We start from the raw sequence: 15,435 nt of genomic DNA, 5'->3' as shown, positions 1-15,435 counted from the left end.
ATGGGAAAGGCCCCTGTCCTCCAGCTCCTCTCCTCCTGGGCTGCCCATTCCTGCGGTTGTTAGCAGCCACATCCTCAGGTGTCTGAAAGTCTTTGCAGTTTCTACTAGCTGATGTCTCCTCTTAAGTAGATGCCTGCTTTTCATTGCTAGCCCTCCCTCTACTGTGGAGATTGACAGCCCAGCCCCCTGCCTGTGGGACATCTGTGCTCTCGCCTCTGCTCAGGGAAGGCTGTGCTTCAGGCCTTTCAGCTCTCTCCCTGGGCTGGATGTGCAGCTTTACAAGATGGTGCCCAAGAACGGGAGTGGGACTGCCTGGTGCTCCTGGCAGCCCTGCAGGATGCTCTTCCCTTGGTACCCACTCCCTGTGCTATCTGAAACATGCTCTGCTGGCCCAAGGCAGGCTCCTGTGGCCGCTCTGGCTTAATTACAATGTGGTAACCGCATTGCTTCTGGGTGTCCTAAGGGCATGTGGTTCTGTATTTAAGACGAAGCATTTGTGGCGCCTTTGTTTGCCTTGTCTTGCTCACTCCTTTATTCTGTCTGTTGATTCTGGAGAAGTGAGTCTAATGAGTAATGAATCCACACAGTTAGTAAAAAGTGTAAAATTAGACAGACAGGGGCTTGGGTTATTGGAAATACTTGGATGGATAGGTGGATGGATGGATGGATGGATGGATGGATGAATGGGTGGATGGATGGATGGATGGATGATAGATGGATGGATAGACAGATGAATCTAAATCAAAGTGAATCTGAATAGCTAGTAAAGAGTGTAAAATTAAACAGAAAGAAGGGCTCGGGTTGTTGGAAATGAATGGATGGATTTGTGGATGGATGGATGGATGGATGGATGGATGGATGGATGGATGGAAGGATGGATGGATGGAAGGATGGACAGACAGACAGACTGACTCTCATGGATTACAATCCACTGAGTTTTGAGAGTAATGTTTATTTACTCATTTCAACTCATCCATAACAGTTTATGCAATGGCTTGTGCCAGTTTATGAACGACTGGGTTTGTAGTTAAAAATCAGGAGTAACTAAAAGATTCTACTTCCATGCCCAAGAGGAATCATTAGGAAGATGTTGAGCCGGCGTCTGAGGAGGAAGCCTGCTGCCCATCCCCCCCCCACCCCCGCACCCAGACCTCTGTCTGTGTTCTGCTCTTCCTGGAAGTGCCTGAGGCGGGCACCTCTAGCCAAGTGGAGGACCTCGACTGCTGGGTTTTGTTTGCCTTCATTCCGCTATTGGGCAATTAATTCAGAGTCTATTATCATGGCGTTTTTAGTTAACTTACTGTAAAACCTCAGCCTTCTTGCCTTTTAACTAATCAAAAAAGGGGGGGGAGGCATTGATCTCATAAATCTTCAATGAAAGTTTAATTCTTCAGGGTTAGTGCTTAGGCGGAGAGAGATGGCTTACGGTGGCCACACATGAGAACAGAACATTTTAAATAATTAAGGCCAGCGGAGCATTAACCAGCAAGCGATAGTTAGGAGGTGTTGCCACACTCTTATTATTTCCCAGACTCTGACCAGAAATAGCGCATGACAATTTTAGGCTATTGTTATCTTGTATATGAAAGGAAGAGTGGGAAATTGTAAAAATAAATTGATTACGTATACTGTATTTTTAGGAAAAGTCCCAAAGAATGATATTCTCAGAAATAATTTTTACTTCTAACTTAAATTCCCCCGTCTGTCTGTCTGTCTCTGTCTCCCTCCCTCCCTCCCTCCCTCCCTCCCTCCCTCCCTTTCTCTCTCTCTCTCTCTCTCTCTCTCTCTCTCTCTCTCTCTCTAAATTTTTCGTACTGCTCTGGTCCTTCTAAAAGTAGACTTTAGTGGGGCCCGCAGTTGCGCAGTCTGCCACGGTGTGGTTCTAGAGCATTTTCATCCTTTCTCAAGAGCAACAGCTTTCTCCTCTGCCCCGGCACTCACCTGTCCACGTTCTTCTGTACTTCAGTTTGTAACGTATCAGGGGATATTGTGCAAAAGCTCTGCATCTGTGGTGGGCCTTGTAATTCAGTCGTCAGGATGGTTTATTTCCTAGAGCTGTCGATCAGTTAACGGCAAGAATAGAAGTCTCGTAATCACAGTGACTCGTCGAGGCCCAGACCTGACACTTGGACGGCTGGTGCCAATTTAAAGCTGGAGTAACTAAAAGATCCTACTTCTGAATTCAAGAGGCACCAGGAGGGAGTTTCTCAGGCCCATCTGTAGAACGCTCAGCCTGCGTCTGAGAATGCAGCCAGCTGCACCCAGACCTGGACGTGCAGGAGGCGGGCATGTCCAGACAGATTGCAAGTTTGAGGATAAACTGGGGTACATAGTGAGACCTCTCCAAACAAAAGATTCCCCATAGGAACGAAACAGTCGTCTTCTTTATCAGTTAAAGATTCCCCATAGGAACGCAACAGTCTTCTTTATCAGTTAAACCTAGTTAGGGCTGGAAGGGCATTAACAAAGTGGGCCAAATCTGATGAGTGATTCTGAGACACTTCATGGAGTCCTCCACCACTGAGCCCTGTCTCCAGCTCTAAAACCACATTCTTGGAAACCTTTCATCATGACCCCTCAGCCTCAGCAGGCAAGAGAGCAGGGAGCTCACCCCCGGGCTGTCCTCAGAGTCTGTCCATCCTTCTTCTCCTCTACCCTCACTCTGGATAGTTCTGATACCAATTCCAGATGCCATGTCATTATTTATGAGCATTTTGTATATACCCACAAAAGATAACTTAAAAACCTCACTGTTATCAGACCTAAACACACTTTTCATATGAAGGCTGACTCTTTTCTCTCCCCCTCCCCCACCTTTCTTGAAAAGGCTTTTAAAGACATTGGGGAGTGAAAAACTTAAACCCTTACATGTCCTATCATAGTGAGTTTTCAAAACTGAAACTATTAGCATTATTATAAAAATATTAAACATTTTCAAGAAAACTTGCTACTTATCAATGGCCTTTCCCCTTATTCCATAAATGCTGCTCCCATATGACCAGGAACCCATGACTTCTCACATTCCTGCCTCCTCCACTGTCCTTAGAGGACAATCTAAGCACCCATATGGAAGATTCTTTTTGTTTGTGGCCCTTTTGTATTCATTTCAACTCTTGAAGCTTCACCTGAGGCTGAGGAGAGCACTTGCCAGGCTCATTGTGAAGATCCCCCGAGAAATTGTGAGTGCCCCACCCCCTTGGAGGCACGCTGTAGCACCATGTGGTTTGGTGTCTGTGGTTCAGGGATGCTTCCATGGAATGCGTGTTATAAATAACCTGTGTGGCTGAACAGTATGTATGGATCAGTTTTAGCATTCAGTCTTCATCAAGTCCCATTGCTGATCAGAATGAACGCCAAGTCAATCTAGTACATTGTAAAAGCCACATTAATATTCCCTCTGACGATGTTTGGTTGGTCAGAGAAAAGAACTAGGAAGAGTTTCCTGGCTTGAAGTCTGAGATCTGAAGAGAAATTGTCAGAGTTGTAGAACTCAATGAAGGACCCACTTGGGAATGCTGAATTCTCTTTCTAGGCTTTTCTACCCTGGTCGGAAATAATTTTTAAAAAGGCGACAGTTTCTCGTCCATGTTCAGCCAGGCTACGCCGACTCCAGGAGAAACCTGTCAGGCATTCTGTCAAGTTAAATTTTCTGGTCCCCTCGTTTCTTAGGAACTTTCTTCGACCCTTAAACTAATCTGGCGTTACTCTCCAATTTCCCTGCTCACCTGTAATTTCGTTTGTATGTTCTTTTTCTACTTAAATTTTTTTTCAATGTATTTTGATCATGTTTTCCCCTACAATCCCTCCAGTATTCTCTCCACCTCCCCACCCCACTTATTTCTTCTTTCTAAATATACAAACAAAAAGCCCACAAGACTCCCCCCCCCCAAAAAAAAAAACCCTATAAAAACAAAAGTTAAAATGAATAAGCAAAAGACCAATTGGGACTCCTCCCCACAAAAGCCCAAACAATGCAAAACAAAGCAGAAAGTTCACAAAATAAAGGAGCATTCAGTTTGTGTTGGCCACTGATTCCTGGGCAGGAGGCCTGCCCTGTTGGGAAAAACAAAGGGTACCCGTTTCAGTAGCTTCTTGATTAGGTGTGGGACCTAACGTCCACTTTGCCCTCTTACCGCTGGGACAACCGTCTGGGTTGAACCTGTGCAGGTCTTACAGTGTGGTTGCTGCTGCCACAGTGTCTGTGAGCTCATCTGTTCCTCAGCGGTGTGAAGGATGCTGTTCCCTTGGCGATACCCACCTTTGACTCTTACGGTCTTGCTGCCTTCTCTTCTGTAGAGCTCCCTGAGCGGGGGACTGTAAGGGAACTAGAGAGACACAGGAGGAAGGGGGTGGGGGCAGACAGTGGGGGCAAGGGAGAAAGGCTTGTTCAGTTCAGCAAATGTGTGTATTAGAGTTCCAGAGTGCTCATCTCTCCAAACCATAAAGAAAGGCATTTTTTCTTGTACATTAGAAGAAATAGAAGGACATCCTCTAATCACCCCTTAGAGCCCAGACATTTCCCGTGGTTTTGTACTTTTTTTCCTGACTGTGTGGTAGGTTTAGCTACAGTCCTGTGTGGATGGAAGGAAGGACAGACGGATGGATGGACAGAAGGACGGATGGACGGATGGAGATGCTAGACTTGCCAGGGCATGTAGGATGTTCTATCTGGTCTGGCCGCACCTAAGTGTGTTCCCCACGTGTATTTTGTAGGTGGCAGAGATAAGCGAGGAGGTCCCATATTAACGTTTCCAGCCCGCAGCAATCACGACAGAATACGGCAAGAGGATCTCAGGAGGCTCATCTCCTATTTAGCCTGCATTCCCAGGTAAGTGCCATGTGGCGCTGGCCTTGTCGGTGTTTCCCAAAGTTCCGAGGGTGCGGCCTCTCTAGAAAACAACTAAACAGTAGGTCTAGTTCCTCAGAGATCAAACATGAAATAAGGCCACGGTCTTTATTTTTCTTGTCACTTTTATTGCCACGGTGGGATCATTGGAAATACTCTGGATCAGGAACCAGACGGCAGGCCCGTGTTATCACAGAACGTTGAGAGTTGATGGTGCATTTTGGATGCTTACTTAGCTGAGATTTTAGTTTTGGGTTCTATGCCTGGCTCCTGAAGCTGAATTTGATATTCGTTCAGTAGACTCAAAATAATTAGGATATTGGAAAGGTCCGTGCTGCTGATAATTGGTTATCTGGTTATAAAGTCTATGTTGGTACGAGTGGGAAAGGTTTACTTTTCATTCATATTATGCAACTGTTCATACACTGTGGCTTGTCTGGGTGACACATCCTTCAAACTGTATCTGTGTGTGTGTGTGTGTGTGTGTGTGTGTGTGTGTTGAGAATTGTGAGCTCACATACAGAAGTAGAAAGAACTGTGCAGCAAGTACCCACACACTTAGAACCGAGTTTAACCGTTTATCGGATTTTAGCAGTCTTTTATTTTTTTCTCTGTAGTTCTTCCTGGGGGCACTGTGTGACACCTCAAACCCCATGCAGTCTCCTGCATCAGGACTTGAGTGTGTCTGTGGTGGTTTATGGTGTTTCATCTCCTGAGCCCGGTTACTCCATTTCATTACCTTGATTTGCTTTTGTATTTCCCAGTTCCAAGTGACAAGGGGTGGCGTTTTGTTTGTCTTTGGTTAGAAAGTAAATTAACAAGTAGCCAAGGCATCTGCCCAGTGATAATGGAGAAGTTCGAGGCGATCCTGATGGAGAGAAGGTGGAAACAGCCCAGGCCCCCTCTGTTGTCCTTCAAGCTCATTGCCTCCTGGGAGCACTCTACAACAGCAGGATCAATACGTGTCATCAGCAAATTAATAGTGTGGCCATTTTCTTGGATGTGGAGCTCTGCTTGTAATACAGTCTGTGTGATCATTTGTTGGCGTTTGTGAGAGGCACACGCCTGGCTCTCCCTTTCTGTGTAGGCCTGATCCCACTAACTCTACTGAGACCGGAAGGTAGCCCTCTCCTCAACTAGCTTGTGCCCAGGCAGTGCAGCTGGGCTCAGTGGGAGTATGTGCAGAGGAGTGGAGATGTCCTAGGCTGATGACCGGGGGCCTTTGCTCGGTGACTGCTGTTGGCCTTCTGGTGGAAAAGGTGACGATAAACAGTATTTCTTGAGGTCACTGCAGTGCCAAGCAAGGCTGCCCATGCACACCTCTCACCTCATGTGCACCGTGAGAGTGTGTAGAAACTTGTGTGTACACTTGGTGTGTAGCAACTGTCTCAGAAAAAGCTGAAGAATCTCTCCCCTCTGCCCTTGGTCTTCTGCTTTTCTCTTTGGTGTGCTGTCACTAAGTAATCTAGACTTTGTTCTCTGGCCACAAGTCCCACCAGTGGACATAAATGGCACTTGTGTCGCCGTGGTAGTCGGATCACTTCTTCCCTCACCTTAGAAATCATCAACAGTTCGAGAAGTGCCATGCAAGTGTGGCAAGAGATTGTAGTCCCAGCGTGCACATGTCAGATAGGCGTGGTAGGCTACCTGCTGTGCTAGCCTCGGAAGGCTGAGAAGGGGATTCTCTGAGCAAGCTGACTGGGGACACTAGCCGGCTCGGTGAACTCTTTGTTTGATTGAGTAACCCTGATTTCATGAATAAGCACAGAAGAGATTTCCAAGATTTCTATTATCCGCCTTGGGCCTTCCATATGCACAGGAAAATGCACACACGTACGTACAGCACCAATGTACATAGAAGCATGCAGACACAGGCACAAAAGTGGAAAAAGAGAAAAAGTCAACAGTTTGGAACAGCAGTGTTTCCAAGTCTTATCCAGGACGACACCGGCAGCAGAGGTCTCATCCTAAAACAGTGAAAATAGCCTCCGGGGGGGTTTTGCTATTGCTGCTTGAACTTTATATGTACTTCCTAAGTTCTAGCTGTTTTACCTTCATTCATTCATTCATTCATTCATTCATTCATTCATTCATTCATTCAATGTGTATGAGTACACTGTAGCTGTCTTCAGACATACTAGGAAAGGTCCTCAGATCCCATTAGAGATGGTTGTGAGCCACCGTGTGGGTGCTGGGAATTGAACTCAGGACTTCAGGAAGAGCATTTGACGCTCTCAACCACTGAGCCATCTCTCCAGCTTGTGCTTTTTAGTAGCTAAGTGGATAAGCTCTCCTGACTCCCTGACTCCCATTGCTCATGAGTTGTGTGAAGGCAGCCAGTGCACTGATTTGAGACCGATCATGAGGCTTTCTTCTCAGAACTCAGGAAAGTTGGTTTTTAATTCCTTGAAGATGCAGGTCAGAAGGGGCTTGGGTTTCACCTAAATTTTCCTTGTCTCAGAGATAATACAGGGCTCGTCATAAAACTGCTAGATTTCCTAGTTAACAAAGTCACATCTTCCCAAGGTCCCTTTCTGTCCTCAGGTAGAGGCAGGGCTTGCAGACCACGTTGCACGCGTTCCTTTGATTGTGGCCTATAGCACTTGGACTTTGGGGGCTTGCAGGTCATTGCTCTTCCTTGGATACCTAGCTTTGGATGTGAAGATAACACTTTGCCTGCCCAGCTCACTCAGTTCATGTGCTGGGACCTACTTTGTGGGGAAGCGACCGGGTGGGAACAGAGGAGTTAATAATCCTGTGAGCCACGAGAGCCAAGCATAGTACCTTCTGGTTTGTTCCCTGCTTGCTCCTGTTGTGAGCCTGGAGTTACAAGGGATTTCTTTTAAGCCTCTTTCAAGAGGAACTTGGCAGTTTATATGCATCCTGCCTAGGACCATGCTAGGAGCAAGATAGGTTGCAAAGTAATTTTAATAATAAACTGGTTTAGTGAAGACTGACCTATGAAATGAAGTCTCTCAAATATCCCACAGTGAACCGAACAAGATGGATTACTTCAGTTTTCTGTGGGCCCGGAGTGGGTTGCTTCAGCAGGGTACGTGCTTCGTCTGAGACTTAGCAGCCAGGGGTGCTTTCTCCTGGGCTCTGGCTGCACTAGCTTTATCTGGAGCTTTGCATCTTCAACATAGAACCTTGGACGTTCACAAGCCCAGTTAGAATCCTAGAGATCTAGGATGCTTACGATCCACGACCTGGAGTTGACTAGGCCTGATGCCCGTGCCTGTCGTATTAGCAGTGTGGTGGCGCTGACCCTGCCTGGGGTGGGGAACAGTGTGAGCTACAGTGTGAGCGTTGGAGCCACCTGTCAGCCGCAATCACTTGAGACCTGTATGGGGCATATGTTAGCACCTTTCTCATTGCCGTAGCCAGATATCTGACAGGAGAGAAATATTGGGGTTTTTTTGTTACTGTTTTGAAAAGATTCTTTTATTGTTGTATTGTGTGGTCTATATGGGGTGTGCAAACAAGAGCATGTGCCTACAGAGGCTGGAGTTGCTGGATCCCCGAGCTGGAGTTAAGGTGGTTGTGAGTTTCTGGATGAGGGGGTGGGAATGGAACCTGGGCCCTCTGCATGAACACCATGTGCTCTTAACCACCGGGCATCTCCTCAGCCCCAGGACTGACTTTAACTCATGGTTTCATCTGCTGTCAGTCTGTCATAGTGGAGAGGGCTGCCTGAGCAGAGCGTTTCACATCATGGTGGACAGGAAGGGGTCAGGATGGGATACAGCAAGGATGGGTTTAGTAACCTTCTTCTTGGAATAATATCATCATGATAAACCCTTGAAGGGACAAATTTATTGATTAGGTCATAACCCCCTATCTTTTTTGGAAGTACCATCAGATACTGCAAAAGGTGTACTGTACTAATTCCGTTAGTCTAGTCAGGTTGATAAAATTGACCACCACAAGGAGGTAACAGGTTATTCATAACATTTTCTAAGCATCATTAGCACTTGAATAGATCTGTAGTTTGTTGTTTGTTTGTTTAGCTGTAGTTTTCTTTTTGTCACTATGATAAAACACCCTGACCAAAACCAACTTAGGAAGAGTTTATCCTTCCGGGTCATAGCCCATCATAGTCAGGTAGGAGGTCAAAGCAAACACCTGGATTAGGAGCTGCAGAGGGATGCTGCTGGGTGGCTTGCTCTCTGGCTCATGTTCATCAGCTTGCTCACACAGCACAGACCCAGCCATCTTCCCACGGACAGTTCATCACAGACTCACCCCTGAGCCGATCTGACCTGGAAAATCCCTCAATGGAGACTCTCAGATGGCTCTAGGCTACGTTCAGTTGACAGCTAAAGCTAATTAGGACAGGTGATACACAGGACTGTTGGACCATCTGTTTTCACGCCTGGGCTTTACCCACTATGCCCCTGAGTTCCACCACAGACACTTCTGGAATATTTGTGTGACACACCTCCGTAGACTCATGTCTCTGTCCCTCAAACTTTGCATTTGTGAAGCTTTGAAAACTGGCTACAGGGATCTTATGAGACAGCACTGGGAGGAAAACTCATGGAGGCGTTTGGAGGGCGGAGCACAGGGGGGAGGGGGAGCCAAGCCTCGCAAGAGAGGGTGTTGCTGGCTTTAGATGAGATGTATTTTCTCTGCGTTTCACCAACACCTAGCAATGACAAACAGCTCTCTGGACTTTGCGGTGAGAGCAGATTATCTCACCTTGGATTACATAGGTAGAAATTTTAAATTTAGACAATTCATGTTAGGTGCAGACCTCCCTCAAGCCTCACAAAGATTCCTTCAGGTCTCAGTCTCCAAGGCTTGTAGGCAGTCTTTACCTCGTTAGAGTCGGTGCGAGCATCTACTCAGAATGGACCGCTGGAGTCTGTCTTGTAATGCTGGACTCCAGTAGAGCGTCACCTCTGTAATCATTTGAAAGCCAGCACTGAGCTCCCATAAATCCGACGTTACAGTGTAGTGTGAGCATAGGGCTTTCTTCCTCTTTTAGGATACCTTGATTCTCAGTATCTGTTTTCCTGTGTGTGTGTGTGTGTGTGTGTGTGTGTGTGGTTGTGTGAGACCGAGTTTCATGTAGTCCAGCGTGGACTGGAACTCAAACCTTGAACTTCTGATCTTCCTGCCTCTATCTCCCAGGTGTTGAGATTAAAGACGTGTACTTCCAGACACAGTGTTTGTAGTGTGGGTGTTAAACTTGGTGCGTGTTAGGCAGATGCCGTGGCAGCTGAGACACACTTCACACTTAGCAATGCTGTTGCAGATGCACATTGTGGCCGCTCTCCTACCCCTGTGCTGAGAGTTAATGCGGTGAGCACCCCCACTTTCATTTTGAGGTGGGTCTTGCTTGTTGCCTGTGCCGGTCACAGCCTTGGCTTCTGTGACTCTCCTTCCTCAGCCTCCTCTGTGTTGGAACTGCAGGCACTGAGCCCCATGTCTGCCTGCAGCCGACCGTTTGTTCAACTGCCAAGGGCTCAGAGAGGAAAGCCATGGTACTCCTAAGAGTTTAGATTTGTGCCAGGAGTACTGTCACCCGCTACCACAGTCATAGCATCTAGGACCAGAGAGGAAGATGAATGTACTCTGACTAAGGACATAAACCTAGACTTTCCTCACAAGGCTTGTTAAAACGATGTTAAGAACCCTCTGGTGGGACAGGGTTAGAGAAAAGGGACCATAGCCAGGATTTGAAAAGCGCCCTGCATTGCACCCCTGGCCAGTGGGTTGTCGTCTTTGCTTGTGGCCTTGGAAATCCTGAAAGTAACATTGTCTCCATCTTGGACTCTGCACCCATACTGTGAGTTTGTACCGTCAATACTCCAAGGAGTCTTTGTCAGTGGGGTGTGTCCATCAGTGAACCACACACACAACACCAGGTAGGCAACACCATATCTATGAAGAATTAAAATCTTAAAGACTGTTGAAAATTTCTAATCCTCTTCGAGTCCAGTACTCTGCCTTGATTCCTTTGTGGTCAGGTTCTGGTCTCTTCCGGCGTCAGGGGGGCGGGGGCAGCATTGCTGAGCCGTCCAAGCAAAAGGGCAACATGGTATGGTGCTTGATGTTAGTGTGTGGGTCCCCTTCTGCCTCCCCTGTGTGTGTGTGTGTGTGTGTGTGTGTGTGTGTGTGTGCGCGCGCGCGCGTGCGTGTGTGCGTGCCTGTCTGTCTGTGTGTCTGTGTTCATGTCCCCATCCATCGGTCCCCGTCAGTGTATCCACTTCGAGCATGCTTGTTAGGGATGAGTATGAATGTGCACAGGCAGATGTACTTGTGTGGGTGTGCTCACAGAAGGTCAGGGGATATCGGATGTCCTGCCCTAACAGATTTTGGTCTTATTTCATGGAGTGTCTCTGAACCTGGAGCTAGGCAGGCAGGTGGTCAGCGAGCCCCAGGATCCTGCTGTCTTCCTCCCCCACCCCCACAGTGCTGGGTTACAGGGATGCGGCTCTACCCAGTGGTTTTTGGTTTGGGGTTTTTTGTTTACTTTGGTTTTTTCTTGGGGGGGTTGTTTGTTTTTCCCCTATCTTGTTTAGTTTGAACGCTTTGCCTGTCCCCTCCCCCATGCAGTGATCATGAAGGCCAGAAGAGGGCCTCGGAACCCTGGGGACTGGAGTCCCAAATGGCAGGGAGTTACCATAGGAATGCTGGGAAAGGAGCCTGGGTCCTCTGGAAGAGAGCAGCCAGTGCTTTCCACCCTAACACACACTCGCACGCGTACGCACGCATGCGCTCTCTCTCTCTCTCTCTCTCTCTCTCTCTCTCTCTCTCTCTCTCTCTCTCTCTTTCTCTCTCTCTATCTCGCGCGCGCGCGCGCACACACACACACACACACACACACACACACACATACACACACACACACACCCGTCCTTAATGTGGGTGCCTGGGGATGTGAGGTGCTCCAGCAGCTGGGCCGTCCGCTCACTCATCAGCCTCTTTCCTGCTCTGCAGTGAGGAAGTCTGCAAGCGCGGGTTCACGGTGATCGTGGACATGCGCGGCTCCAAGTGGGACTCCATCAAGCCGCTGCTGAAGATCCTGCAGGAGTCCTTCCCTTGCTGCATCCACATCGCACTGATAATCAAGCCCGACAACTTCTGGCAGAAGCAGAGGACGAACTTCGGCAGTTCCAAATTCGAATTTGAGGTGAGGCTCGCCCTGGGTAGCCACATTCCTAAACTCACAGGCACGGTTTATAATAGGCCAGTGCATCCTTCACCTCCGTGGGCTGATGACAGGTCTTCAAAGCCACGTGCCGAGCAAGTCCTAGATGTCCTGTGTGTGTAGAGTAATCCTTAGTGATTGCTTAAAGTGGATGCCTTCGCTCCCTGTCCCCGCATGGTGGCTTTTGACACGGGGGTTTGGATTTCAGTTCCCTGGGATTAGGGTTCACTGTAGCTTGGAAGGAAAGGCTGTTCCCATCACCTCACTTGAACTGGGGGGCTGCAGGTCTGCGGTGGCTGCTTTATCCTGGGGATGAGGGAATAGGAGGGGCATTGAGCTTATCTGGTTATTGATAGTGGGGAGGTTTGTCACGTCGTCTGTCACTTATAAAGTGGACGGAGTCTTTTAGAACCGTAGAGTTCTGCATTCAGCTAGGCCTGAGTGAGGGCTGTCAGATGCTTATGAGAAAATAAACCAAAGCCTGCTAATTTATTTTCTTTCCCACTGAGAGCCGCCTCTCCTTAAGCCACCATGGTTCTGACAAGGCTTTTGATGTGGTCAGTTTAATGGGATGATTAGAGGAGAAAGTATTCCAGACGGCTCGAAGCTTGGCTCGGTCCTGTTGTGTAGTAGGGCCCCGAATAGTTTCTTGTAAAATAAATCATGACGTTCCCAGTGGAAGGAAGAGCTTGCCGAGTCTGCCGTGTCTGCCTGAATATTGGCTCTCGGTGTACAAGAGTCATGTTTTAAGGTGAATGATATGCCACTGGCACGCAGCATCCGTTTTATTTTTCATCCTGTCTCCTTGTGTGTAACCGCTTGGATTTTAAAATACCTTCCATGGTGCTGCTCTGCCTGCCGGGAATTAAAAGGTTTTTAATTTGAGCTTGAAACTACTTTGAAGTGGTTTAAATGAAATATACAGCATACTTTTATCCCCATACACAATAAGTAGTAATTTTGAAGATAATTTACTGGGTCTTAGTTATTTGCTTAATGGAAAAATTTTTAATGTAATGTATTTTAATTATGCATGTTCTAAGTAAAAAAAAAAAAGTAGTTTGCACACATACATGTGTTTCCTGTTATTTATTCCCTCCCCGCCGTGGCTCTGTCCATGGAGGTAACTGGTGGTCCAGCAGACGGATGAGAAAAAGCCCACTGTAGGCCAAAGGCAGTGTAGGCTTGAGCTGTTCCTTCCAGCCATTACCACATACTATATCTCAGTTCTAGGTTTGTGTCTGGCCAGAGGTGGCAGAGGTGGGGTACCTGGTCTGTTTTGCCTTTGGGTCTAGACCAGCCCAGTTTCCTTTGTGTTCACATCTTATCACCCCAACTTCGTGCCCCCCTCACTCCCCAAGGCATCTAGTCAGGATGGATGTACTTCCTTTCCTGTTTGTCAGGAGAGGCTGAGAGTTCCGACTTAGACCCGGATGAGCTGAAGCTTCCTTAGTGCTCACTGGGATGCGGGACGGGCGATGTACTGTGGCTAAACTGTACGGGACTGTGGCAGGTTATCACAGGGAAGCTGCAACTCCCCGGGTCTTCACCCTATGAAATCGCCTTCTGCAGCTCTCTTCTGAAGCCTGAGGTATTAATACAACCAAGATTTAGGTTCCTCTCATTCTCCAAGCGAAATTTAGCTGGTTTGGGGCTTGTGAGAATTACAGTTCTCCCTAACGTGCTACGTCGACAGAGCTTTTCTCCTGTCTGTATTCTGGGGAGGCAGAACCAGACATGGGCTGGGTCTTCTCTGGGCAGGTCCCTTTTAACTTCGGAAACCTCTGTATGACCGCTGTAAGGTACGGGATATGACCACATGGAACCGGCTCACCTTCTCATGCCTGTCTCCTTTTCTCCCGAAGACAAATATGGTCTCTTTAGAAGGCCTTACCAAAGTAGTCGACCCTTCCCAGCTCACGCCTGAGTTTGACGGCTGCCTAGAGTACAACCACGAGGAGTGGATAGAAATCCGAGTCGCTTTCGAGGACTACATTAGCAACGCAGCCCATATGCTGTCGCGGCTGGAGGAACTTCAGGACGTTCTCGCAAAAAAGGAGCTGCCCCAGGACCTAGAGGGGGCGCGCAGCATGATTGACGAGCACTCTCAGTTAAAGAAGAAGGTGATCAAGGCTCCCATAGAGGACTTGGACTTAGAGGGGCAGAAGCTGCTTCAGCGGATCCAGAGCAGCGACAGTTTTCCCAAAAAGAACTCAGGCTCGGGCAACGCGGACCTGCAGAACCTCCTGCCCAAGGTGTCCACCATGCTGGACAGGTTGCACTCCACGAGGCAGCACCTGCACCAGATGTGGCACGTGAGGAAACTGAAGCTGGACCAATGCTTCCAGCTTCGGCTGTTCGAGCAAGATGCTGAGAAGGTAAGGGGGGGCGTGCCACCCCGACAGGGGGATGCCGCTGGGTCGGTGGGCCTCACAGCTGAGCCTGGTGTGCCAAGGTGAGAAAACAGCAGGTCCGTATTACAACGATCACACCGCAGTGAAGGCCATCCAGAGGCCCTGCTTACGTCTGGCTTCCAGTGTTACTCACAGTGCCGGGCTTTAGACAGTGTGACCTAAAGCTGCCGACGCTTCCATGACAAATGCCGGGAAGACAAGGGTGATTTTTTTTTTTTTTTTTTTTTTTTTTTATCTTTTTCTCTTTTGGTGTAAAGTCCAAATTTCACGATTGTATTCTTAAGAGCAACAATTTCACAGATAGATTTTCCGGTATGTCCTCTCTCCTCAAACAAAGCCATCAAGCCTCATTCAGACCTGTAGCTGTTTCCTTTATTACAAGAGAGTGATACCATCAAAAGCACGTTTCTGTGTGAGTCCAGCAATACTGCCCCGTGTTCCTGTGTGTTCATCTTGTGTGCTAGGGCCAAAGGGGATGCTCCCGCATCACCAGCTAATGCAGTCTTTACAGTGTCCAAGCAAAGGACACTTGCAAACAGGCCATGAGCACAGGTGAGGTGTCCCTCGTCACTTCCACTCATTGGACTTTTGTCTTTTCAAAGGCTGGGAAACTTGTTGCAGAGTTTAAAAAAAAAAAAAATTAGAAATTTCTGATGCAGAACATTCAAAGGACCTTTAGTCAGGTGACAGTGACTCCCTCTGGGTCACGGGAGACCCAGGCTTGAAACTCTCAAGTTCCTTAAAGCATTTTTTTTTGTTAATCTTGTTGCATGCATTTGCCCAGCTGTTGGTAATCTGCAAGTATCCTAACGCAGAGACCTAAGAGCCCTGGTTCCAGCTGGAGCAGTGTGACATGTGGGCCCATTTCTGGAGGAAGGGTCCTGGGCACAGAGATGGAAGTTTCTCTTGGTTTGGGGGAGGGGAATGGGCTGATACTTCTTTGGGGATCTACTGCCACCAAAGCATCTGCTCTTCTGGGAGCTCTCTGAGAAGCAACCCACCCCCCACCCCACCCC

At 48.0% G+C, this 15,435-nt stretch overlaps 1 protein-coding gene across 2 annotated transcripts in view; it reads left to right on the top strand.

Moving 5' to 3' along the window:
* The window catches only part of TRIO (trio Rho guanine nucleotide exchange factor), a 276,470-nt gene that overhangs the window by 98,502 nt on the left and 162,533 nt on the right, over window positions 1–15,435 (top strand). For both annotated transcript variants that reach the window (XM_080933897.1, XM_080933896.1), the window contains exons 3-5: window positions 4,714–4,828; window positions 11,795–11,987; window positions 13,871–14,383. In XM_080933897.1, coding sequence (XP_080790023.1) covers window positions 4,714–4,828; window positions 11,795–11,987; window positions 13,871–14,383 — 821 coding nt within the window. The remainder of the gene's footprint in view (window positions 1–4,713; window positions 4,829–11,794; window positions 11,988–13,870; window positions 14,384–15,435) is intronic.

The sequence above is a fragment of the Micromys minutus genome, assembly GCF_963924665.1.
Source record: "Micromys minutus genome assembly, chromosome: 20".
NCBI classification, from domain to species: Eukaryota; Metazoa; Chordata; class Mammalia; order Rodentia; family Muridae; genus Micromys; species Micromys minutus.
Note: the sequence above shows the minus strand (reverse complement) of the source record. Positions and strands in the feature narration are given on the sequence as shown.